At 38.9% G+C, this 24,733-nt stretch overlaps 1 protein-coding gene across 5 annotated transcripts in view; it reads left to right on the forward strand.

The window, feature by feature from the left end:
• The window catches only part of MEIS1 (Meis homeobox 1), a 138,063-nt gene that overhangs the window by 88,982 nt on the left and 24,348 nt on the right, over positions 1–24,733 (forward strand). For all 5 annotated transcript variants that reach the window (XM_025354455.1, XM_025354456.1, XM_025354457.1 and 2 more), the window contains one exon: positions 24,230–24,306. In XM_025354455.1, coding sequence (XP_025210240.1) covers positions 24,230–24,306 — 77 coding nt within the window. The remainder of the gene's footprint in view (positions 1–24,229; positions 24,307–24,733) is intronic.

Genomic DNA, 24,733 nt, shown 5'->3' on the forward strand with positions numbered 1-24,733 from the left:
ACGCTGTAGTTGGAAGGTGAAGATGATGTATTTTGAGCTGACGTGTATGTTGAAGTGAATATGCTCAATAGCACTCTATGTGGAAACCAAATTAAATTTAATTAAGGAGTAGATGCTCAGAGCCTTTGGAAAAAATCTGTAAAGTAGCATTCAAATGTGGCATTATAATTCAGTTAATCTCCAGGGCTACAAATGCTGTATTTTACATTTGAACTAACATGGGTAACATGTCACGTAGGTCGACTGTCGTAGCGTGTGGAATGGTAGAGCTATTCTGATGTCGTAAGTGGTAGGTGTTAGCCTCTGAGAATGAGAAGGCAGACCTTATTGATAGCCCCTCAGAATGTTAGTTTTTCCACCCATTGTTCCCATTTCTAAAAATTCATGACCAATTTCAAAATAAATAATTTAAATTAAAATAAATTAAATACAGTCAAAATGTTGATTTGTTGACTACCAGAGATGGGAAGGCAAGGAGAAAAGCAAGGCCGAATGTACTTGCGTGTCAGAGACCAAAATGTGCTCTTATGATCGAAATAAAATGAAGGGTTAGAGTTATTATCCTGGTCATTGGAGGAGAAGGTGCCTTTTATTGGAGAGAAAAAGAGTTTTGCTGGCTTGAAGTGTCCTGTTTACCTTCTTGTGCTGCCTGAACTTAGACAATAATTGCTCAACTACTTTCCTTGATCATGACAAAGCAGGCATGATCCAGCCTGACTCTGGGGTTTGAAAATCAGTATGTAAAGGTGATATTGTGACTGGGAGCAGTGGCTGTCGCTTGTAGTCGCAGAACTTTGGGAGGCTGAGGAAGGAAGATTGCTTGAGCCCAGGAGTTCAAAACCAGCCTGGAAAACATGGTGAAACCCCATCTCTACAAAAAGTTAAAAAATTAGCCAGGCGTGGTAGCTAATGTCTGTAGTCCCAGCTACTTGGGAGAAGGTGGGACGATCACTTGAGCCCGGGCGTTTGAGGCTTCAGTGAGCCAAGATTGCACCACTGTACTCCAGCCTGGGCGACAGAGCGGGACCCTGTCTCAAAATGAATAAATAAATAAAATTTTAAAAATTAAAAAAATAAAGGTGATATTGTGATAAGTCATATCATTGGAAACATTGCTAGGTTGGTATAATGAAAGGAAGTACAGTGATTATTTAGGTTCTAAATAGAAGCCTTTAAATTTTTTTTTTTATTTTCACACAAATATTTTACACAAATATTTCATGCAAATATTTACAACATTTCTCTGAATTTGTATCATGTGATTTAACAATGAATACATTTGGAACTTTAACTGAGGTATAACGAGTAACTTTAAAAAATGAAAGCCTATCACCTGAAAAACTAGAAAACGAAAATTACTACAGAATTGAAAATTCTTTTGCTTCTTTAAAAACAGTGCTCCTTGGCTGAGCACAGTGGTTCATGCGTGTAATCCCAGCAGTTTGGGAGACCAGGGCAGGCAGATTGCTTGGGCCCAGGAATTCAAGACCAGCCTGGGCAACATAGTGAAACCCTGTCTCTACAAAAATACAAAACTTAGCCTGGTGTGGTGGGGCATGCTTGTAGTCCCAGCTACTCAAGAGGCTGAAGGAGGAAAATCGCTTGAGCTCGGGAGGTGGAGGTTGCAGTGAGCCAAGGTCACTCCACTCTACTCCATCCTGGGCAGCAGAACAAGACCTTGTCTCAAAAACAAACAAACAAAAAAACAACAAACAAACAAACAAACACAGTGCTCCTTAAGCTATGGCATGCATTTAAATATTTAAATTATCTGGATCTTTTTTAAAAATGTAGATTCTGATTCAGAGGGCTGGGGCCTGAGATTCTGCATTTCCAGCAAGCTCCTAGTGCTGCTGGTGCTGCTGGTCCACAGACTGCACCTTGCATAGGAAGGATCTAAGGTACACAAGCAAGATGACAGATTTTAAATGGAAAGATGATTGTTTTTCTCTATCTTTGATTTTTATACTTTGATTTTGCCCCCCTGATTTTGAAGCTTATCCCGTTGTTTTCATCATATTAGTTTGACAAAATGTTTTATTTTTTCTCTGCCAACTTTCAATGCTTTTTCAGCATATAAGAAGTTCCTTTTGAATATCAAAGCACTTTCATTGGATCCCTCAAGTACTCTGAAAGCTTCTGATAGACCCAGGACTCTGCAGAAAGACAGACTATTTCTTCTGGGCTCGTTGACAGGACACTTACGTGTTCAGGGTGGGTGGAGAAGTAGCTCTGAAGGTCCCGTGATACAGAAAGTTGTGGTTCACCTCCACCACAAGGAAACATCTTCATAGCTTCAGTGCTCTGGTGACAATATGCAACAATGGAAGTTATCATAGAGTGAGGGCAGTATGTGTGGCGTGCTAGCTCCCAGACACCTGCAGAGGCTCTGCAGATCAGGTAGCCTTTGTCAGTAAGAAAGTAACAGAATCACTCACTGCAGAAACAACACATATGTTTGAGGGAGAACTGCGTTTGTGCCTCACACTTCTTGCCAACTTTATGTCTGCTCCAGGAGATCCTTTTGTATTCCCACTGCCTTGTGTACTTTATTTGCCATGGGCACTGTCACTCTCAAATTTCACAGCATCCTGGAAGGAAGGTGAATTTGCTTTCAAAAGCGAGTATCTGAAAAGTCTATTTCCTCCAGTGTGGCTAAGATCTAAGGAATTATTATAAGTAGTGCATACCTATTAATCATTGCTTAGCAGGTAAATTTTCTCACTCATTAGAGTTCACATTGCTAGATGTAGTTTCTTGAAATTAGGTCATTTATTTTGGTCTAAGTCATTGAGGATCAAAGGTCATAAGGAATCCAAAAGCCATTAGTCAGGGTTCTTTTCTGGACCCCTTAGATGTCATTGTGCGAGTCACCCATGGCAGGCCGGGCCTGGCCTGCTGTCAGGGAGCTGGCAGGGTGCCTACTTTATTTCCAGTTTGCATAGATAAAAAGCAGAGCAGTGACTCTTGGAATCACTATAAAAATAAGCTTACATAAAATCTCCATTTGAAATACAGTATGTGTGTGCCCCTGCATGCTTTCTCTTCTGGAAGCCATGGGAGCTGGAAATCAAAATTAAGAAGCGAGGAGAGACAGACCTCTGATGGCATTGTAGACTACTCTTTGTTTGGGTGTAGGCATTTATAATTTATGGTAAGTTTAGTGAAGACCAAATTTTCACAAAGAATTAAAATGACAAACCAAGCATTTTAATTTGCTAAATAAAATAAAGGCATTGCCTAACCATTGTCAAACACATATATACATATTTATACATGCATATAGCTACCCCCTCTTAATAAGATTGAAGTACATTTGTCAGTATCAGAAGTGATGGGCAAGAGATATAGTCAAGTCAATTCATTTACTTCTCCCATTGAGCCCTGTGAGTCTCTGGCCCACACCTTGAAGTGAAAACATCATCAATTACCAAAATGACAGGTGCTCAGGACTTACTTCCTGAAAGATGTTCATATTGGACTAGATACCACGAGCCCTCAGCAATATTCATCACTTTGTTCAAAAGAGACTGAAAAAAATGTGAGGAAACTTTTTTCCCTTTGCAAGGGAAAAAAAGGCCAAATATACATGCATGAAATAGCATACGTTTGAATTTCTAAAAGTCAGACAGCAAGCAAGTATCCTATTTTATTTTAAAAGATTATTAATTGTCATTTAATAGTCAACTTGCATGTGATCTTACAGTTAATAACTGTGTCCCCATTTCACAGATGAAGGAACTGGGACAGAAAAGGTTAAAGATCTAACAGCCATCTTAGTGTACAACGAAGTTGGGACTGGAAACAAAACTCAGGGCCATAAATTTCAACTTCCTGGAGCTTACCACTTCCATACCCTGACATTTAAAATTATGACTTGTTATTGTTCTTGAAATTGTCCTGCATACAGTTGACTAGAACTAATGAGAATGGAGGCAGAAGTCCACATAACCTCATCAGAGTCATGCCTTTGACACAGTTATTCCAGAGCAGTCACAACTGCTCTATGGTCAACCAGAACCAGGGGCCCCTGTTTAGCCCCTTCGCTGTCCCTAGAGATCTCTGTGGCTCTGATACCTGTATTGCAGTAAAAGCAAGTGTGTGTGTGTATGTGTGTGTGTGTGTATGTGTGTGTGTGTGTTGTGGGGAAACAGGGATCATGCTGGCATTAGGGCCTTTATCTATGAATACCTTATGCTTTTTGGTTTGAGGAGACATGGCTGGAATAGTTTCTATGATATGATGACTTAATCCCACCACACTGCAGGAAAAAGCAACTTTCAAACTTGCTTGATATTTTACCCACCATAAATCATGGCAAAACTTTAGGCCACATCTACCTTATCTTTGAATTGCAATGTAAATGGGGTCATTAAAAGTTTTTTCCAAGAAAGTCAAATGCTTTTTGAGGGCCTATTATGTACGAGGAACCATATACATCCAGAACGTTCTATGATGTTTGAAAGGGGCATGGATCTAATCTCTGGCGCAGTTTTTAGAAAACCGGAGTGAACAGAACAGTCAGGAGACAACTATAGTAGCTTAGGTAAGAAGGCTGTGCTGTGGGAGTACAAAGAAATGAATGAGTAGAAGATATGTTGGAGGTAAATCTGTACCTCATAAATAGAAACATTCATTCAGTGACCTCCACAGACACTAGAGGTGTATATAGAGTCATAGATTCAGAGAGTGCCAAGAGAGAAAAGGAGGAGGCCAAAGATAGAATTTGGGGGGTGACTATTTCTGAAGGCTGTCTGGAGGAAAAACCTAGAGAAAGAGAGAGGAACAGACAGGTAGGTCTCTGTCAAATACAGAGGTGGCATGAATTAATTCCTGGGTCCCTTCCAGCTCCAGTGCTTTATTATTCTAATAACAGCAAGGAAGGTACAGTGGTAAGAAAGTCAAAGAATCCATTCCCCACACTAAATCCATCATGGCTCCCAAACTGGCTCTCCTTGCTGTCAATGTCATCTCAGTTCATGACATCACCATAGACCCAGAAACTCCAACTCAGATGAGCACCAGGAGTCATCCTGGAAGGTTCCCTCTCCTTCCCCCTTCACAGGCAGTTGCTCATCCCTGAGTCCCATCAGTTCTCCCTCCTAAACATTTCTCCATTCTTCCTGCCACCTAGCTCTATTGCCACTGCCACAGGTCAGTCCTCTGTGTCTCCAGCTTTCTCAGTTCCTTTCCCAGCCTTCCTGCCTCTGACATTGATCCTTTATAAACCATCCCTTATTTTGACACAGTGTTTCTAAAACAAAATTTGGCTAAGTCTCCTCCTACTTAAAATCCTTCAATATCTCCCTACCCATCTCATACCCATAGGATATGAGACAAACATCCGTAGTATGCCATTCAAGGACCCTTTGACGTCTGACACTGGTGCCCTGAGTGCCCTGGCACCTCTCTCGCCATTTCCATACAGGCTCCCCATGCATGTCATGCTGTAGCCAAGCTGAAGGCTTACAGCTCCGCATCAGTGCTGCATGGTCTTGTCCTCTGTGCACCTTACATGCTGTTCCCTCATCTAAGATACAGTACTTCCATGACCCCTTCTCTACTTGATACTTTCCTCCACATCCTTCACATCTTATCGCAATTGTCACTGCTTGGGGAAGCCGTTTGTTGTTTTTCCCAGGAGAGGGAAAGTGGCCCCTGCCAGCAGGTCTGCAGCACCTTGATGAGACTCTGATAGGGAGTGCTTATCATAGTGACTGTTTGTTTATGTTGTGCCTTTCTATCTAGAGGTCAGGATTTAATCTTTCCTCTCTACATCTTCAGAGCTGTACTATAGATGCTTGATATTATTTATTGACCAAAGCAATGAGTACAGTTGCAAAACAGAAATGACCAAATTCTGGGAGCTTTATATAGTAGAAAGGCTGGAAGAGATCCTGATATCATCAGGATATCATCAGTGACTTTTGTCATTTATTTGTTTATCTACCTCTTATTATTATTTCTTTTAGAAACAGCGTCTCAGTCTGTTGCCCAGCCTGGAGTGCAGCAGTGCAATCTTGGCTCACTGCAGCCTCTACCTCCCAGGTTCAAGCAATCCTCCCGCCTCAGCCTCCTGAGTAGCTGGGACTATAGGCATGTGCCACCACACTGGCTAATTTTTTAAGCTGTTTGAGGCATTTGGAAGAGAAGAAGTTGCATTATGAGGCATATGATGATACTGCAATGGAGGCAGCAAAGGTAGATCCTTTTGCAATCACTTAAGGAAATATACTAAAGGATATACTTTAGATAGAAGCTTCAGGAAGTGGTAACAAGAAGGCATGGTTTTTCTTTTCTTTTTTAATATTTAGGAGAAAGAATATTTGAATATGTTTATACATAGAATTGAATTCAGCTATCTTTCCTGGAATTTCTACTATGTTCCATGCAATTTGTTAATGCACAGCCTACTTACTTAGGCAATGGAGACCTTTGAAGATCAAAGTGGAGAGGGACTGATTAATGAAGCAAGAATCAAGGGTAAGCTGGCAGTGGAGGGGAGGGTGATGGGACTCAGAGTAAGAATGTAGCAATAAGGAAGAAGAAGGCAGAGAAATTTAGAAATGAAGAAGGCTGCTATTCTCCTCCTGGATCTTTTAGCAGGCTGGTGGCAAAGTTAACTGATGAATGTCCAAGAAGTGGGATTAGGAGCTGGAGGAGAATGGAAATCATATGGAAAAATTGCTGTTGGGAATACAGTAGGCAAAGCAAAAAAAAAAAAAAAAAAAAAAAGGAAAAGAAGAAAAAATAAAAAGACTTTCAGAGTGTAGTTGAGAATACGTATAGAAGTAGCACTAGATACCACACTGTGACCAAGGACTGGCTAGACTTTTAACAGGCACATTTCATAATCAATCTGTTTTCACATGTTAAAATGAAGATAATAAATGAATTCTTAGTGGTTTGCCACAGGAAAATAATTCCATTTTCTATTCCTTAAAAATTAGTACCACGGGGCCGGGCACGGTGGCTCACGCCTGTAATCCCAGCACTTTGGGAGGCCGAGACGGGCGGATCACGAGGTCAGGAGATCGAGACCATCCTGGCTAACACGGTGAAACCCCGTCTCTACTAAAAAATACAAAAAACCAGCCGGGCGAGGTGGCGGGCGCCTGTAGTCCCAGCTACTCGGGAGGCTGAGGCAGGAGAATGGCGTGAACCCGGGAGGCGGAGCTTGTAGTGAGCCGAGATCGCGCTATTGCACTCCAGCCTGGGCGACAGAGCGAGACTCCGTCTCAAAAAAATAAATAAATAAAAAATGAAAATAAATAAAAAAATTAGTACCACTAGTACCACGGGGAACATTCATTGAGCCTCAATCTGAGTCACTGAAGTTTGTACTATCATATGTAGGTTAGTGAACTCAGATTGCATTAAAGGTTTTATCTCAGTTTTGGAGGAAGTTATCATGCAGTTATTGTACATTATCTTTCAGCACCGGTTGTATAAGAAGTTTGCAAACTTGTTATTGATAACCTTTAAATGTGAGTTCAAAAAAACACCATGCAAATGCAGCTGTCTGCTAAGATAAATTTTTTTTCTCGCCATGTTATTTGAGAGAAAAGGGGAGTTTTAGATTTAATTAGGACAAATCCACACAGCATTGTAAAATATCTGAGCAACTGTACATGTTAACAGGCGAACAATCTCAGATATGTTCTGGAAAACCTTCCTCTGCTGGAAGCCTTATTTTTAGCAATGGGAAGGAGAGATGACTGGCTTGCACAGACTACTTTAGCTTCACAAGTTGTAGTTGAATTGCTCTTGACACTGCTCCAGAAGAGTCTACTGTTGTCATTTTGGTGTGATGGTAAATTATATACACCTGGCTTCATGAAATAAAACGGTACCCTACACATAAGGAACACTCATCACCATATACAAAGAACAGCTAGCTCAGTGTGATCGCCAAGTCACAGATGACTCATGTGAAATCTGTCTGTTTAAATAGGAAAGACTACAGACAAGCAAACATGCTCACAGAAAAATAGCAAAGTAGCGACATAAATAAATAAAGGGCTCAGTAGTCCTTCAAACATGTATTAGAAAACAAAAATTGGTCTCCTATTCAGTACTGTAAGGCAATGTCATGACACTGTTGGAAAACCAACTCCCTGGTAGCTGGTGTATTGCGGGCATTTCTGCCCTCGTCTTTGGCAGTGCCACGCACATGGTCACACAATGCATAAAGGCGAGGGTCATTTCTAGGACAGATCATTGAACATTAATACTCGCTGACATTGTCGAAGGAATGATGTGTCAACCTGACAGGGCCTATGTGCTTACATCTGCTGATTGGCTGCAGACGAAGGCCCTGTGTGTCAGGATGAGACCCCAGGCCTGACTGCAGCAGGGCCAAGGATGCGGCAGCCATTAATCATGAGCTGCCATCTTGAGCCAAGATAGTGTCTGTAAAATCACTCAACATCCTATGTGTGGCTGGCAAGTTCCATCTGTTGTATACTAGAGTTTGGTAGGTATGGCTCTCAGTTTAAAAAAAAAAAATCATCGCAGACTTTTGGTTTGCATCATTTAACCATAATTTTGGGTGGACCAGATGTCCTTTGCATGTATTTCTTTCTTTTTTTCTGAAACTAGTTATAACCAGTTTTAGTGGCTGAAAGGGAGTTTCTGAGGTGGTGTGTCTTCTGTTCCTATGGGAATTAGTTTTGATGAGTTTCTGGTTTCCTGATTTACCATAGATAGTCGGTATAATGGAGAAATCCAACAAGAATTAAACTGAAGTTACTTGCTGTGATTTATTTTTTTGATTCTTTACAAAATATTAAACCCTGTAGGCAGATTTTTCAACAGGGAAAAAGAGGTCTATGCAATTATTTTCTTATCCCTGAAATCACATGAACAGCACTTTCCACCCTCATTTATAATAAATCTTTAGTGAGTTAATTCTGTTGCTGCAGTATTTCCACAGCCAACACTTTACTGAACATGTATCCTTTCAGAGAGAGAGAGAAAAAAAAAAAACACATGGAACAATCACGAGGCCCTCTGACACCCCAATTGTGCCTTCTTAAAATAGGGGTAAACACTCTGGCAGTACTCAGTGTGGGTTTCCACTGCATAAAATGTTATAAAATAGGGCCCCTGAGAGCATCCATTATCACATATTGGTTAACATCACAGATTTTTAAAATCCCAGTTGCCTTGGTGCCATGAAAAAAAAAAAAAAAAAAAAAAAGCTTTCATCTGTAAAATCTAGTTTCCCTTTGTTATTAAAATAAATGAAGCCATTAAACAAAATATATGCATGTAATAGTCGAGTTCATCATTTGGCATCATCAAAAGGATGGAATTTTGCATTTTTAAAAATTGGTGTTGCCATCTTAGCAGGTTTGATGTGAGCTACAGAATCCAAATGTGCTGGTGGCTTCTGAAACTGTATGACATGACATATATTTCTCTCTTTAGTCTGCATGCATATATACATATATATATATATATATTTATCTGGCACTCCTTTAACAAAAAGTAGAATTCTGTTTAAGAGAGCTAAAAAAGAAGACAACTTTTTTTTTATCCAAAATCCTGCAATCAAATGAATTAATTATAACTATTGATGAGCTTGTATTGTGACTGTGCTAGAATTGAAATAATTTCCAAATACTTTATTTCCAAAGGTTTGTTTTTAATTACAGCAGCATTTGGTTGGCATGCAAGGGCGAGTTCTCACTCTTGATCTATCCTAGCTGCAGCTCAGTCCAAAAGATCCTCTGCTCCCTTTTCTTGAGAGCACACTTTTCTGCCAAATGTGGCGCTCGTCCCCTGCCAAGGAAGGTGGGCGAATTGCCACTTCTGACTTCCAACCACCAAAAGACAAAGGCTCTCAACATTCCTAAGTCCACTGAGCCAGAATGAGCCTCATACCTTGAAGGATCCAGATTATTATTGATTATTTTTCCCCCATAGACTTTAGAATATTTTCTCAGTGCCTCAGTCAGTCCCCAAGGGTGATTTAGGCACTTACAGCAATGTGTGACCCCCTTGAAGGCCAGTGGAGGGTCATTGAAGTGTCCTTGCTCATCTGTCTGAGGCCTGAGCACATCTATACTGTCAGTGTCACCTCTGTATCTTGCTTTTATAGTGTCTTTTTTTTTTTTTAACACTCTTTAAGTAAGAACCTAGCAATTATTTATTTACTTCTGTGAAGTTCAAATAAACTCAAGAGGAGTTGTAGCTAAGCATAAAACATCTAATAGGGAAAACATAGCCTCCTTTCCTTTTAATGGGACCCACTGCGTAATTTGTGGAGAATGTGTAAATTCTCCTAAAAAATTGTGCAGGGCTTCTTAAAAAAAATTTCAAGATGGCGACAGCAGTACCTTAAGCCAAGTATGGGGCCCGTCTGTGAGGGGGTCCCTGCGTCACTCACAGGCAGCACACCCATGAAGCTGTCCTGCCTTCAGAGATCTTGGAAGCGAGTTTGTCCAAATAAAGAGAATTACAAGAAAACATTACAACCTAATTTAACAGTAAAAATAAATGTAGAATTATCATCTAGTCATATCTTCTTCCCTGCAAATTGAGAACTGTCTGTATTTTATGTATTTTTACATAGATTAGCCCAACCTTAAGAGTCATCTCAGATTCAGCTACTGTTTAATAGTCTCTAAGTATACGCCAGACACTATGCTAAGCAATTTGATGCATGTTGTCTCATTTGACTGCCACCAGCGTGGTTATCCTCATTTTACCAATGAGGAAGCAAGGCTTGGAGAACTGAATGTTGATCAAGGTCATACAGTTACTGTGGGTTCTAAGGGCTTAACTTCAATTATCTAACTAATTGATACACCAAACTGGACCTCTTAAAATCAATTTTTTGACCGGGCGCAGTGGCTCACACCTGTAATCCCAGCACTTTGGAAGGCCAAGGTGGTCACATCACGAGGTCAGGGGTTTGAGACCAGCCTGTCCAACATGATGAAATCCCATCTCTACTCAAAATACAAAAAATAGCCGGTCATGGTGGAGCATGCTTGTAGTCCCAGCTACTTGGGACGCAGGAGGATTGCTTGAACCTAGGAGGCAGAGGTTGCCGCGAGCTGAGATTGTACCACTGCGCTCCAGCCTGGGCAACAGAGTGAGACTGTCTCAAAAAAAAAAAAAAAAAAAAACCTTTTCAAATGTTTTCCTTTAGATTTGCCATTTGTAAATGTGTAACCACATCACTGAAGCATGAATGGACTTCATGACCACACTCCTGGGCTAAACGGGCTGGTGACTCTCCACATAGGCCTAAGTTCTCTTACGAACTCACTTAGGAAGGGGGAAAACTAGCCCCTTCTTTTTGTAATTAGCAACCTTAAGTCACAAGTGGAATGGCAAAGAAAAACACATTAAATTAAGCAAAATTATATCTAGTGGTTTCAAAGAGGAACAAACGAATCAGTCCTCACTGGGTAAGGGCACTTCTTTCCCAGAGCGTGTTTTAGAAGGGGCAAATGCCACTATTTAAGACTTTTTGGCATTACCAGTAATATTATGTATATAAGTTTGTTAGGAATTATGGCAGCTAATTTAAAAGGTGATGGTTTTGTTTGATTTTAACTTAAGTTTTAATTTAGTTCTTTGTTTCATCCTGTGCAGTACACGTTTACACATTAAAACAGAGGCTGGGTCAACTAACTCACAGTAGGTTTCTGACAGATGAAGCTACAGCTTTTTATTTTATCATTAACAAGATAAACTTTGAGCTTCAGTAGAGTGTAAAGACAACTAGATAAAGAAGTAGGAGGCCTTAGGGCCAGCAACTTCCCAGCCACGTAACCCTATATAACTTGTATAACCCTGTATAACTTCCGAATTCTGTTTTCTCTTCTATAGAATGAGGGCAACATTACCTGTTCTAACTTCACCAATAATTGTGAGGTTCAAACTTGGCAAAATATAACAAAACCTCTTTGAAAATGTAAAGCTATATAGAAATATAAGGGATCACCCTTCTCAAAGTCTTAAAAAAAAGCCCAAGCTATTCTTCAAGTTAACTTTGATGACGTATCTTTATTTTTGCCAACTTATCTCATCGTCTTGTTGGTGACAGGTCCAGCCTTCTCCCACTCATCTAAGATGTTCCATGAACATTTGTGATAACCCTGCAGAAATAAGTCCACATCTGTGCCAGCATCCCTGCCCCCAGCCTGGTTAGATTTAACAAGGAAAGCGTACTTTGGGAAACAAATACGCTGGATCTGCCCAAATTTTTACTAAGACTCTTCCCTTGTCTATAATCCACTCTGGAGACAGACAGTGAATTCATGTCAATAAATGCTTTCGGGAGTTGGAAAGGGTTTGCTTAAGAAGGTTCATAAAGATAAAGGTAATCTGATCACTAAAACAATTTAAAGTTTTTAGATTTTGTTTTTCTTCTTAAGGGGAAATTCCCTTTAGTTTGATTGCAAGATAAGAGTTTTGTTGTTAACCAAGATAAAATATAGTGCTGAATAACTCTGAAATTAAAAACTGAAGTGCATGGTACACAGAATAGAGAAAATTAAATAGCTTAGACTACAATAGATAAAGGGAAAAGAGTTTTCATGAAAATTAGCTTAGTAAAGGTAAATTGCATTTGAATCTTAACTTCAGATCTGGGTGCTCTGCTATTTGGCATATGTTGAATTGATAATGCCTGTGTGTTAAAGAATTCTGATTGTTTCTTTTGCCTCTCTCACAGCTTATAAAAATGCAAGCAGACCCATCTAATGAATATTAATAGGAGTGATGTCTAGATAACACATAAACCCGGGATCTGTGGACTTTGGATGGAGTAGTCAGAGAGGATTTCTGTGGCTTTATTTAATACCAAATTTACATACTTTTAAAGGATAAACATCATCTTAATATTTTAATATCAATATTCCAAAGTGGAGATTTTAGTCAAATAAAAAGCTTAATTTTGTCTTCCCAAACATTATGTTCACCAGGGTCTGCATTTTAAGAGACAGGAAACTGTTAGCTAAAAAAGAAATTAACTTAATCCCCCTTCATTAAGTTCCAGTCTTTTTTTGTTACTTAGAGACAAGTAATAATTATACCCGTAGCAATGCAAAGCATGTTTTACACTTTTGTTATACAAAAGAACTGCGGTTGTTAAGGTGACAGCAAAAGAAAATGAGAACATTGATAAATACTGATTTTTTTTTTCCTTAAATCTCCTCTGACTCTTGAAAATAAATTTCACTCAGGTGTCTGAGACGCCTTTTAATTCATTAACTGCAAAAATCTACACATGTGATTTTAGAAAATGTCAATCAACTTGCTAAACAATATTTTCCCAGCTAAGGTTATAAACAGCAGCTAAGTGGGTGGAAAATGTCTAAAATGACTATACATACCAGTTCTTTTATAGTGCATAAAAAGTGGGCATTTTATTTTCAAGTTGGTATCTTTGGGATGGAACTTTTAGCAAGCACACAGTACATCTCAGCAGTGTATATTATTTAAAAAGCATTCTCTCTCTCTCTCTCTCTCTGGCATTGTGAAGACTTTTAAAATTTTTGCTTTACAAAGGGGGGAAATCATTAAAATGTGGTTTGTACCATTACATTCCATTATTTGTCATCTTTATGGCTATTCTATAGTTTTCATTGACCTTTAATGGTAAGCTTGGTCAGGAGAGGTGAGCAGGAATGTTCACATACTTGGCTGCGGGTGCTGCTTGAGAGTGTCTGTTAGCTGGGCTTCAATCCACGTCCCTGTAGATTTTAATGTCCCTACAGACTGCTGGCAGCCTGCTTCCAGCTGTGGCAGGCATGATGCAGTGAATTGCTTTTGAATGTTCTTTACTCAAATAGGCAGTAATTACAAGCTTAAAGAGGTTTAGTGGTCCAGTAAACTACATAATCACCCCTGAATTAGCCTGGGCTCATCAGTTGCAGTCCAGCAAGCTCCAGTCTGCTGTTTGTATGCAGTCTTGATCACATAGCAACCTGATCAGCAGGTGTGGAGCAGCCAGAGTCCCCCATAAACACAACTGTCTACTGGGGACAATGATCTCTAATGAGATGAGGCTACACCATCACTGTAATTTAAGTGGGAAAATTAGCACTAGAGAATGAGTACCAGTTCCAGGGGTCTTTAGTCACATTGGGAGCAGCACGAATTCTCCCTCTCATTCTCCCTGTCTCTATATTTCTTGCTCTCAAAAATATCTCCTCACCAAATGTACCATTTTGCTTCTAACTTATGGATATTTTATTTTTTAGACAAGGATTTTTCCTGAATATTTAATGCTAGACAGGGCATGTGTAAAGGCAATAATGATTACTGTCAACAGATTCATTCCAAAATGGCATCGTAGTATTTCATCTTCCTTGTCTCTCTACTTAATGGTTTCGAAATCCTTTCTCTTTGATTTTTAAAGTGGAAAAGTGTTCTTCATGCTGGTGTTAGGTCTCCTTTTAGCTGACATGCTCTCTGAAATTGTAGAGATGGCTGTACGTAGTTTGAAAAGGATCCTTACTCTATTGGAGTTTGTTGTATACATCAGTCATTAACTTTCTTTTCAGAAAAGTGGTCCAGTATAGTGTGCTGTGTTTTTGTTGTACATGTTGAAGTGAAATTCTTGGGGAAAAGCCTGCATGTTGCAACAGTCTTCTTTATCCCTTCTTCCGTCCTGTGCTAGGCATAAAGATACAGAACTTGAATTTTGTTACATTCAAGTTAGAGAGTAGGAAGGGAATTTTGTCACAAATAAACCCAAGAACAACATAGAGTGAATTTGGGAGAAACTTTGGGGGAAATTATAAATTGATGCTAAGAAAGAAAAGCAGAATAACAGTAATTAAAAGTATAAACTGTGCAATTGACTACTTAGAGTCAAATCCCAGCTCTATTTTACTTGCGAGTAAATTAGATTCTGAGCCTCAGTGTCCTCTGTAAAATAAAAGTAAGAGTACTTATCTCAGAGACTTGTTTTAAGGATTAAATGAGTAAATACCTAAAGCACTGAGAATGCTGCCTGACATACAGTAAACATTATATAAATGCCAGGTAAATAAAGTGAGCAAAATCTGGACTAGGCACACTACTGTTTTGGGATTTGTTGAACTAAGCGAGAAGGATGAATAATTGTTGAAATGGAGCTGCTAGTTTTGTGTTTATCTGAAGTCATCTACACACAAATGCAGGTTGAGGAATTTTAGTCATCTCTAACTTTAATATTCATTCACACAAATATTTATTAGGCACAGAACTGGTAGCTGCATCATGACTGGGAATAGCATTCATGTGTTTTTATTAGTAGTCTACTAAAATGAAATGATTTTGAATGTCATTTAACTCATATTTGATTAAGAATCACATAATAAACAAAAGTAATTGGCGAAACACACACCCCAATTTGTTTCCAACCCCAATTTGTTTCAAAGCAGACAATTGAAGGCATTTTGTAGTGTGGTTAGAGGAAATAGTAGGCATGTGATTCTATGATCCTTAAAAGAATTTTTGTTTGTTTGTTTATTTTTTATGGAGTCTCGCTCTGTCACCCCGGCTGGAGTGCAGTGGCGCGATCTTGGCTCACTGCAACCTCCGCCTCCTGGTTTCAAGCGATTCTCCTGCCTCAGCCTCCCAAGTAGCTGGGACTACAGGCGTATGCCACCCTGCCCAGCTAATTTTTTGTATTTTTAGTGGAGACGGGGTTTCACTGTGTTAGCCAGGATTGTCTTGATCTCCTGACCTCATGATCCGCCTGCCTTAGCCTCCCAGAGTGCTGGTATTACAGGCCTGGGCCACCGTGCCTGGCCAAAAGTGTTCTTGTATATAATCTACTACCATTCCTGTATTTATAAGCAATGCTACAAGCATTAATAAAGTGATGTGCATGTGAGTTTTCACTGAGTTTTCTGACTTACAGCAAGATTGACTATTCCTTCCATTAGCAGAACTGAGTTGTAGAAATAAAAGGTACACACACACATACATTAAGATAGTAGTTTTTTTTTTTTCATGTAACAAGTAATAATCGTCATATATATTCATGATTAACTCATCAGGAGTCAGTGGGATTTCTTCACCTATTATATAAAAGACAAAATCATTTGGAAGTGAATTTTCCCAACTTGTATGTTATCACCAAGTTTCAAATTCCAGCTCTGCTACTTACCAGCCGTGTGAACTTGAGAGTGTCGGTTGTCCTTTCTGTGCTCAAGTCTCCTCATCTATCAAATGTGTCTAGCGGCTGTTAACTACCTCAGAAGGCTTTTGTGAGGAGTCATACAAGTGAAGCATCTGGAACAGTGCCTGGCACATTCTCACTTCCTGATATATGTTACGATTACTCCTTCTTCCACTCTTATTAATACTGCTAAGCTACTATTAATAAAGTTCCTTTGGCTGGATGCTGGAAGGAGAACATGGGCCAAGGTTCTGATGAACTAACTTTCCCTGACAGCCCCCTCCCCTCCCCTTCTGCCTGCCTCCCAGGCAGAAGCAGTGGATATTTAGGTAGGAGTGGAGGGGCAGGGAAATGGCAACGCTTTCCTCTCTGTTCACCATGATTAATAACTTTGTTCATGCTCCCTTATAATAAATTTTTGGTTAAAAAAGGGAATGGAGAAATAAGAAACAAGCGGTACTGGGAGTGTAGCCAAGTGGAGAAACTCAGGGTAGGACAGACCTGGCACCAGCACTAAGTAACTGTGAGCCCTTGGCGTGTTTTTGACCTGGTCAACCCTCAGCTTCTTCATCTGTGAAAAGGAGCTAAGCACAGCCTTTACTCAAGGGGTTCACCAAGAGTACATGAAATAATGCCTGCAATGCATTTGTTGTACTGATAAATAATGAGTTCGAATGAGCTGTTATTTAAAATGATTCAAAAATGACACTTCAAAGTGAAGTGTGAGTTTTCTGCCTTATCTACTCCCATGGGCCTCCTGTCCTGTTTTTGTTTTGTTTTGTTTTTTGTTTTTCCAGACGTCTGTTGCACAGGCTGGAGTGCAGTGGTGTGATCTTGGCTCACTGCAACCCCCACCTCCTGGGTTCAAGTGATTCTCCTGCCTCAGCCTCCTGAGTAGATGGGATTACAGACACCTGCCATCACGCCTGGCTAATTTTTGTACTTTTAGTAGAGATGGGGTTTCCTCATGTTGGCTAAGTCCTGATCTCAAGTGATCCACCCACCTTGGCCTCCCAAAGTGCTGGGATTATAGGTGTGAGCCACTGCACCTGGCCCTGTTTTTCTTAATGGCCATTTTTCGTTTTCCTCTTATAAGCATGGTCTTCTACTGAGAGAATCAATATTCAGAGGATTCATTAATAGTTGTTCAACATAATTTTAGCATCCTTCATGAATGTTAATCCATTTAGGAAGAGGATATAAGTAATCACTAATTGGAGTCTAAATTGTATGTCTTAAATGTGTATGCTTTTAAATATTTCTGTAACATCTGTGTAGCTAACGAAGAATATATCTAAAACATTGTTATTTTATAAATTTGTAAGCAACTTTTAAAACAATTCCAAATACAAAAGACTATACAGTTCCTTAATATAAGTATCTGTCTTCTTTGTTTAGTGTTTTTGTTTTCTATTTAATTGATATTTAGAAGAAATTAAAAGATCAGATAAGTGAGGCAGGCAGGGCATTTTAGTATTGGCCTCTTATAATTGGCTATAAAACAATGTTCTTACTACTGTGTATTATAAATATAGTCTCATTATTACAAAAAACAAAGATTGTTATGAAACATTATCCAGTGTTCTACTTTTCCTTCCACATCTATGTCATTTTCATGTGCTGAGGTCACGTTTATAGATTCCTACCTGACACCTCCACTGGTAACTTCTTTTAACTGCTGTTGGATATACAGAAATCAGAGAGATTGTCCGCAGAATGACTCGACTGGGCCCCAGAAAAAACAAATGCTAAACAAAAAATGGAGCCCATTTAGTCTGAGCAACTAGGCAGTCTAGGAGTGTTGGTGGAGAATGAAGAAAGCGGGTGGAAATCCTATGACTCTACTGATGATGCTCCAAACGTTTCTGGCTTCTTAGCCAGTCCCAACACCACCCTTCCTTCTTTTGATTCCAGCATGTGCGAGGATGCAGGACTCAACTGCTATGCATTCAGGCTATGTTCTGCGACTGCACGGTGCACTGCTTTTGTAATGCAAATAGGAGGCACAAAGTGTCTCTTTGATAATGTGCAGTCAGAAGACAAAAAAGCATTCACTGAAACAGTAAAACTAATTCATAAAGCTGAAAGACAATAGGGAAGCATTATGGATTTTTTTTAAAGGAAAAAAGTATCCTAGATCAATGTAATTGTCACAGTGTAAGCTATTCACAGTCAATGCATAAGGAGAAAATGGCTGCAAGTTTATTTAAAGTGGGATAAGTTTTTATAGGCAAAAAACCATTATGTTAAACAAATATAAATACATTTGGTTAACAACTTTCTGCTTAGTCTCTTAGAAGTCAACTATATAGCTGGTTATTTTCATTTAGATCCACAGTATTCCCCTAGTGACAAAAACTCAGTAGAAGTTTTAAAAGAGCACAGAGATCTAATAGTTAAAAGCCATATGGTAGATTTTTTTTTTCTTTAAAGGGAGTATCTCCCCATCACATACCAGAGTTTAGCTCAAGGTCAACTTATATTAATGCATTAAACTTAGCTGTGGAGGAGGCAAAAGGCTGGAGGAAAAAGGATAAAAGAAGTTCCGAAATTGTTCTTCCAACATATTCAGCCAAGCAACAGAACATTGACTTGATAAGGCTTATATTGGACAGTTGCCATAATTCCTCCTGTTAGATCGGCTCCTCTGGTACCTATTCCCATACCTTTTAAAGTATAGCATGTAACATTTTGCTTGAAAATTGCTTCTACCTCTATTGCTTTGTTATAGCCGTTTTGCAGTTTCGGTATAGAGGCAGTTCTGTGTCACAAGAAATTACTAATCTGAGGCTTGAGAAGGGGCAGTGTAGCCTTCCATTATCTCACCGGCAACCTCTGTACAGGATTATTTTCAAATTTTCTGCTGCCATTACAATGTGCTGTTAGAGTGGCCAAGGTGGTGAGGGAGGGGATGTTATTGAAACTTGGTTACCAGGGTAGATAAGATAAACTTCATCACTCTCTTGGCATCCACATTTGTAGCCAAGGGTGGAAATTTTGATGAAAAAAGTACATTTGGTCAAAGATATTGTTAAGATGTAAGGCTGGATATTTTCTAACTGCATTCTGCAGAGTCTCTCTCTTCCCCATTGATGCTCATCTGAAATACTCTGCTTGATTGTTTCAATAAACACACTTTCTCTCAATGTACTGTAAACTTGTAAATACCAGATAACCAACTTAAATCCCCCTTCCAGTCCCAGTCTCAAGAAATAACACTGGAATTGTGCAGACATAACTTTCTTGAGAAAGTCACCATTTTCTGTCACTTTCTATTCTTTGTGGCTGGTAAAATGACAGCTCAGACTTAACTTTTACATAAGCTATTTTTAGATTTTTCTCAGACATCCTTTAACTGTTTCTTTTATACAGGATCCTACTCTAGGGATCATTTTATTCTTTGATTGGGTCATTAAGCAATCACTCTATACTGGTTCATTACTGGAAGTCACTGCAAGATCCAGAAACACATGAAGAGTGGCAAGCAGTTTATATTTCAGCAAAAGATTTATGCTAGAAAGGAGAAGTCAAGGTGTTGACAATTGAAATAAGGATGATCATTTCATGAGTTATTCCCTTTAGCTGGGGTTCCACTGTCCACAAGCCACTTAGTTTCCCTTTGAGGTCAGCATCTCTTCTCTCTGCAGCCAAACCAGCCTAATACACGTGTGCAGGTTTAATGCTGGAAGGGAGGGGCCAGCTTTACCCATACATAATCACTGTTTTATGGCTTTCACTCATTCCTGAGGTGTTAATGCAGATCAAATGGGAAACACTCGAGAAAGAACCCGTGCAGCTACTGCATTGCCTAGCTCTCCCCTCTCAATCGTTAATTCTTATTGTAAGATCTAAAGGTAATTTTGTTTGCTCTCTTAATGTGTTGCGGTTCTCCCAGTGGCCCTTGCATATCCTTTCTCAAATTCCCATCTTGATCAATTGTTTGCAAATAATTAAGCTTTTAAGAGATAATAGCATAAGGCTAATGTACACAAAAAGGCAGGTCTCCCTCACTGTCTATGGGACTGTGGTCAAATTTGCTTTGATATCCCGAAGTGATTAGGTTGATTGGTATATCTGGGAAGTGCCATCCATCTTTCCTTCACAAGAACCTACTGATCTTTCTTAAACTGTGTCCTTGAGATGCAATAACAGCAAAGGTGTTCGGGAGAATGGCAAGGAGTGACATAGACCTTTAGTTGCAAAGGTTTGGAATGAATTTCCCATTTTCTCCCTAAAAATGGCGCTTCTCAGAGATGACTCTTTATCTCTTTTGCAAAATGATGTCTGCCTTTGCCCATTGCATGGCCTCACTAGCCCTGTGGGTAGAAGGCAACAGGGCTTTGAATGTTTTTTTCAGCAGCCATGCCTGTGGCATGCTGGGTTTTTGTCAAGTCACTTTTTTTTAAGTCTACGAAAGAATAACTCATACTGTCCACAAAAAGCTTATTTAGTAAAGATGCATAGGATTTAAGATATTGAAATGTATTGGGTTTCAGTTTAAAAGCCTACTTCTTTGTGAATTTTTGGCTGGCTAAGGATTAGCTACATGAAGTCACGGCTTTCATGTGATTCTAGCAATTATAGACTTTTTTCAGGGAATTGAAAGTTTGTGGGACACTAAGGCCAAGAACTATGAGAAAAAGAAAAACATTCAGTTGACCTACCATAGACAAGGGTTTAGGAATTTTGTTGATACCTTTTTCTCCTCTTAACAATGGCCAGATTATTGTGACATTTAATTTGTCCAATCTCTTTCGTTTCTATTTAAAAAAGTATTTATATCCCGAAAAACTGAAAATTTCTTAATGGAGACAGAGTGCTGAGCCTCCGTAGCTTGAGGCTGCCTAGGAATTATGCTGCATGAAATTAGACACAGTTTGTTCCAATTACTTAAACTCAGATCACATGAAAAGTGACAGAGGAATAAAAGGGTAGAACTTTCTAATTTTATATTTAAATTATAAAATCAGGAACTACATGATGTGAAGAAACAACCAAAATTTGCACTGAAATTTTGAGAGCCATATTACTACCCTTTGAAGCTTTAGTAATCCGGGTAATGGTAATGATTCAAAGAGAATTTTTCTGACACCACTTGCATAAATAAAATGTGAATTCCATTTGCTTTGTAAGAATGTTTGTAAAACTTGCTCACAAACAGGCATGCAAAAGTACTCTTGAAAATACAGGAAAATAAATTACTGTGACAATTTTCAATTTTCGAAGTAACTAAAGATAAATGGCATAAATAATAATTTTTATCCAGTTCTGGTCACAATATTAAGACACAACTAATAAGACAGGGCAAAAAGTTTTGCCATCTGGCTATACTAAAGAGGGACTGTTGACATATTTATTAATTCTATTAAAAATCCCTGAAAGTGATTTCTGTAAGACCTGGACAACTGTCAGCAAATATATTTTACAGAAAATGTTATAGATTGGAAGTTACTTGTGTACTTCAGTGTACAACTTTATATGGCACATAGTGCCAATGGTGGGATGCTAATATTTGCATATTTCAAAATTGAGCTTGTCTTCTGGCATTGCAATACTGTAAGAACTGCTAGCCTGGGTAATCTTTAACCTCAATAGATCTTAGAACTCTGGATGACAAAATTGAGGATAAGAAAAGTTGTCTGTAGTTCAAAGTCCTATAGTTAATGAGTGGCAGCATCATTTATACAGTCTAATAGAGTCACTTATATTATGTACAATTCTTCAACTACTATAGACATAGAACTACTGTATATCAAGCTATAATTCAGCGTTCTATCCATGGGATAAGAAATTCATTTGGTTTGTACTGTGTGCCAAACCTTTGTACAGTGGGAGTTACATTTTAAACCTTAGGGTAATGGATTGCTTTGAGCTCAGTAGCCGGTCGTGAGACTTTGGTTGCAATGGCTGGCATTCTGTTGAGTAACACCAATGTCACTTATGATCTTAGGCTATTATGAGGTTTATATACCTGTATTTGAAGAAAGTGGGTCGACATCACTTTTGTGAATAAAGCAACAAAAGTAGTGTCATGGATCTTAAATTGAATTGCTTCTGCTTTATGATACATTTTGATGTTGCCTCTGAGTGGAGAGTGTCTGTCATGGCATGGTACAGCCATTCCTTTGTTCCACAAATATTTAGTGATTTTCTGTTATGTCCCAGTCTGGGCTTTGAGCAAGGATAGAGAGAAAGCAAGGCAATGGGTTTAGTAGCGTTGGTAGATGAGTGGGAAAAGACACACCAACAAGGAAATAAATAATTAAAGCAGGTGCTTCAGAGAGAGATGCTTGCTATTAGGGAAATAAGAAAAAGATGAATGTGAGCGTGATAAGGCGGCGTGCTGGGCGGTGGGGAGGGTAAAGCTGAACATTTGAGCTGAGAGCTGAAAGTGACATTGGAATAAGAACCCGAGTGATGGGAAAAGCTGGTGGTGTTAGGAAAACAGAAAGAAGGACGGTGTGGCTGGGTAGAGGAGTAGGAAGTGGGTGAGAAGAAGGTGTCAAAATCTGAGAGGTGGGCAGGGCTGGATGGTGGCAGGCCTTGTAGGCCATGGTAACCAGTCTGAAGGTTATTTCACAGGAGACATGAATGAGGATTATGAAAGGCATCTGCTACATCCTTTGGTCATGGTGAGGCTTAGGCACTGGAAGGGAAGCAGGAAGTATCACTGACTTATGTCTGCCTCTGGCCATCTCTTCCCCTGGCCAGTTTCCTCACCTGTAAAACAGAATGGATGATAGATTCCATTTATGTTACTCAAAGGGATATAATGGGGATTAATTACCATCCTGTCTGTAATATACTTGGAGCTCTTTAGAGAAAGGCACTATATTCCATGAAAGCAAAGCCTTATTCTAATTGTGTATTTATTGATTAAGTGACAATCATAGACAATGCTTATGGAAAAATTGTGATCTCTCTGCTGTTCACAAACAAATCCCCTGTGTATAGATATAGAGCATATTTAAACTTACATATAAGAGTACTGAAGTGGTCATTAACAAGCCTTTTTAGCATCGAATCAGACATTATTAATTAAATTAAAAGCTATGTTAATTAGCATTCAATACACCAGAATTTAGTTTCAATGGTACAGATAGTTAAATTAAGGGTTGGGGGTGCCCTTTTCCATTCATATGAGGGTTTCCATTCGATAGAGGGTTGACTCCGAAGAATTTTATCTTGGGATAATTTATTGAGATGTGGTGTTTTAAGCAAGCTAATGTCTCTATAGATGGAAACCACATCCTCAGCTCCTCCCCTAAGCTTTAGAAATATGTATTTCAAATTTAGATGTATTTGATTAGTGAACAGAAAGCATTTGTGCCAAAACTAATTTCAGTAGAATTCCAAATGTTCTTACAGGAAGGTATGAATTTCACTTTATTATCTAATCCTGTAATACTTTTATCTACTCTGACTCTTGAAGAACATAGCTGGGCTTGTTCTTAGCATGCAAAATATGCTGGTCTTTGACCTTATATTGGCCTGTGTTCAGAATCTCAGCATGTGTTGACATTCAGATATGGAAACCAACATTGGTGAATTTTTTTTTTTTTTTCTGAAGACTTAAAATGAATTTTGTGTGTGTATGTTTAATAACACCCACTTTAGTTTTGAGATTTGCATCTGGCAATATGGTGTTTTAGAGGGAGAATGTCACTATGGGGACCTCAGCTGAGATTGTTGGTCCACATGGGTCAACTTTAGAAATTTATGGTTCAATGAATATATTAAATCAGGGCAGTTTACTTTTAGATGGTAACGAATGGCTTGTCCTTATTTTAATCCTATAAAATACAGTGAAGATCATACTAAACTTTCTGTGTTTGTAACAAGTAAACCTGTTAAAGGATAAACTCAGTATCAAGGGTCTGCAAGTATCCTAAGTAGCTATTTATACACTTCACTAATCTTTGTAATTGGCTTGTCTTTTACTGCCATTAATTAGATGATGTAGTATTCCATTAATAAGAGTGACACACCTCAGCATTTTTACCTTTAATTGTAGACTTCATGAGACACTTAGGCTATTGACAAAATGGCCTAAATATTGCCTGATGCACGCATATCTTTTTAATTCTTTTTCAGCACCCTTACCCTTCTGAAGAACAGAAAAAGCAGTTGGCACAAGACACAGGACTCACCATCCTTCAAGTGAACAATTGGTAAGTAATTTGGCTTTGCATCTACACACAATCTGTTTCCCCCTCTGGCAACCTGCAGCTCATGTTTTGCATTAAGAAGACACACCCAGTTGCCACTGCTCTCCCTGGTGGCTTGTTGATCCAAAAGTGAAAACAAACTGTTGACTGATACGTGAGAACATTTGTTAGTATGGGAAATAAAACATTGTATTGCCTTCTACCTCCTTTATAAGTTGACAATTTTATGCATAGTATAAGTATGTGTGTAATTCACATTCTCTATGGCTCTGTCAATGTATCTCTCTCTATGGCTTTTTTCCCGTCCTTCAGGGTAATCAATAGAGTAGTATCATCCTATTTTCTACAAAACAAGAAAATCCACCATCACATATCAGTCAGGTTTAAATTCATTGAATAACTAAATTCAGTTAGATTTTGTTAGGGCTAT

The sequence above is a fragment of the Theropithecus gelada genome, chromosome 13 (assembly GCF_003255815.1).
Source record: "Theropithecus gelada isolate Dixy chromosome 13, Tgel_1.0, whole genome shotgun sequence".
Lineage (NCBI taxonomy): Eukaryota > Metazoa > Chordata > Mammalia > Primates > Cercopithecidae > Theropithecus > Theropithecus gelada.